Below are 2,822 nucleotides of genomic sequence, written 5' to 3'. Positions count from 1 at the left end.
GGGAGCGGGGAGGGGCAGTGAGGGAGGGAAGCGACGGCCTGGGGAAGGGCCCCAAGTGTCGTTTTAATGTATTAAACACAAGGCCAGCATCGGATCTCTCACCGGAGCAGCCTGTGCTGACTGGTCGGCTCCTCCGTGGGGAGGGGAGGGCTGCTGGGCCAGGTGAGATGCTCATCTCTCCCCTTCGGGTTGAGTTTTGGTTGGTTGGGTTGTTTGTTTTCTTTTTTCCCCCTGGGTCCAAACAAAATATTATAAATAAAAGCAAAGCACAGTGTTGGGACAGAGCCTCTGCGTGTTTGTGTTGTGGGGAGTGACTTGGTTCCTTGGAAACAATAAGGATGGGAGGCAGCGCGGAGCTGCTGCAGCCCTCGGAAAGTTCTGCTCAAGCTATCGTCCTGGGGCGAGAGGGCTACAAAAGCCAACGGGGTCGTACAGCTGTCTGTCTGTCCCTCTAGTTCTCACCCAAGATAAATGCTTTATGGCTAACTAACCTCTCCAAGCCTTTTACCACATCTCACAACCCCTTTGCTGAATTAACAGCATTAAAACCCCACCTCCAGCAGCAGCTCCAGGTCCTCCTGTGGCATGCCGGTACCCGGGGTGGGTCATTCGGGGCTGGGGTTTCGTAAGAGGGCATGGACATAAACCTGCGCTCGCCCTGTCACCCCTGTGGGCCTGTCTTGGCTGCTTCGTGGTCCTCTCAGCTGGCCAGATACCTAGTGGGAAATTTCTGGTGGTTTCTCAGGTGCTGGGGTGAGGTGGGATGGGTGCAGGGCTTTCTGCATCCTCATCTGGATCCCCACTGGGCTGTGCCGGTGGCTCGGACATAGTCCAGGGGACCCATCCGCCAGGGATGGGTTTGTGCTTCGGGCTAACTCCTGGCTGGGAGGGAAGCTGCTGCGTTGGGTGGCTGTGCATGGCAAGAGGAGGCTGTGGCTTCCCAGTGCCATGCCGCTTGTTTTTTCCCTGGATGAGGAGATTTACAGCCCGAGAGGAGCATAGGCTATCTCCATCGCTGTGACAGGAAGCTACTTGCCATCGAGTCCTTTCCGCAGCACATCCAGCCTCAGGAAAATAAATGGGAACGTTCCCTCTGTTAAGGACTGGCTGGCCAGGAGGCACACGTGGTTTTGGCTGCTCAACAAGAAAGGCGTTGCGTTGCTGGAGCATGTCCAGAGGAGAGCCACAAAGCTGGTGAGGGGTCTGGAGCACAAGTCTGATGAGGAGCAGCTGGGGTTGTTCAGCCTGAAGAAGAGGAGGCTGAGGGGAGACCTTATCGCCCTCTACACCTATCTGACAGGAGGTTGTAGTGAGGTGGGTGTTGGTCTCTTCTCCCAGGTACAGGCAGTAGGATGAGGGGATAGGGCCTCAAATTGCACCAGGGCAGGTTTAGGTTGAACATTAGGAAAAATTTCTTCAAGCGTTGGAACGGGCTGCCCAGGGAAGTGGCCGAGTCCCCATCCCTGGAGGGATTTGTAAAAGATGGGCAGACGAGGTGCTTAGGGACATGGTTTAGTGGTGGGATGGCAGGGTTAGGTTAACGGTTGGACTTGATGATTTTAAAGGTCTTTTCCAACCTAAACAATTCTGTGATTCTATGGCTCGGGCAGGTTAAGGGGCTGTACGGGCCTTTATATTGACCACATCAACTTGCTTTCCATTAACTTAATATTGGAGAGGTCTGACAGGCTAGGGAGCTGCAAGTGGTTGTCTCCATGGTTTTGAAAAATTCAGGATCTTTTTCTGAAGTCAATAAGGAAACTTGAGCCTGAAGCTTGCTCCCCCTGGGCCTCCCAAAGAAACTACCTCCTAGCTGGAGCATGGATGGCAAAACTTACACACATCTTCTTGGGGGATGCTTTTGCTGCCCAGTCGTGACAAGGGGCTGGTGAAACGGGCAGGCAGGGAGCTTGGGTGCAGAGACGCGCGAAGCGAGGTGCTGATAAACGTTTAATGCTGTGCAGCAAATGCCAGGTTTCAGCATTCAGGATTTCTGCCAGTCCCTGTGGGGTGATGCTTATTTGATGGAAGCAACTCAACAACGCCCTGACCCTTGAGCAGGACCGGTGACGGCTTCTGCTCTCCCTCACGCTGCCAAGGGGACCCACAGGCTGATGGTGCCCGGGCTCACCGGAGCCACAGCACGTGCGGCCCAAAGGTGCTGACGCCTCCGCCAGTCGCTTTTGCATCCAGAAGCAGATGAAGCAAAGCTGCCAGCCCCCTCCCCAGCGCTGGGGTGCTACACATGGAGCTGCTGGCTTCGGGCTGGGGACAAGGTGGCATCAAGGTTAGGGACAACGGGGGGGGGCACCCATGTGCAGTGCCACAATGCGCAGCCATCGCCTGGCTTGATGGATGCGCTGGGTAATAAAAAAAAAAAAGCCAAACCCTCTCTTAAAGCAGGGTTGAAAAGCGGTAGCCGTGATGCCCGTGCTTTCAGTGAGCACATTTGGGGGCTGAGCGCTCAGCCCTGGAGATGTTTATAGCACTTTAGGTCTGTTTGTGAGGTTGGAGCCTTTCCAAAAAAAAAAAAAAAAGCGGGGGTGGGGGGAAACAACGAGAAAGACATATATTATTGTTTATAATCTGCTTTATTCAGCCAAACCTTTCCCCAGCAGCCTTGCGGATTGCTGTTTAAATCCCTCGGTGCCTTTAACTACCGATACAGAAAGTGGTTAATGTGCATTCGACCTAAGCCTGGCATCTACTCCACGAAATCACTTTAATTGAGAAGCATTAAATGTTAAAATGATTAAAATATAGAAAGCCAACACACCGGTGCCCATGGAGGGGCTTGGACACCCCCACCCCCCCCCCTCCCC

The 2,822-nt window shown here is 53.8% G+C and overlaps 1 protein-coding gene across 1 annotated transcript in view; it reads left to right on the top strand.

Moving 5' to 3' along the window:
* Positions 1-2,203, top strand: part of ACBD6 (acyl-CoA binding domain containing 6) — an 85,724-nt gene extending 83,521 nt beyond the window's left edge. Inside the window, exon 9 of the mRNA XM_035900741.1 lies at positions 2,062-2,203. Within this exon, the coding sequence (XP_035756634.1) occupies positions 2,062-2,203 (142 nt within the window). The remainder of the gene's footprint in view (positions 1-2,061) is intronic.
* The last annotated feature ends 619 nt before the right edge of the window (positions 2,204-2,822 follow it).

This window comes from Egretta garzetta, unplaced genomic scaffold, assembly GCF_000687185.1.
Source record: "Egretta garzetta isolate BGI_Z169 unplaced genomic scaffold, ASM68718v1 scaffold598, whole genome shotgun sequence".
NCBI classification, from domain to species: domain Eukaryota; kingdom Metazoa; phylum Chordata; class Aves; order Pelecaniformes; family Ardeidae; genus Egretta; species Egretta garzetta.
Note: the sequence above shows the minus strand (reverse complement) of the source record. Positions and strands in the feature narration are given on the sequence as shown.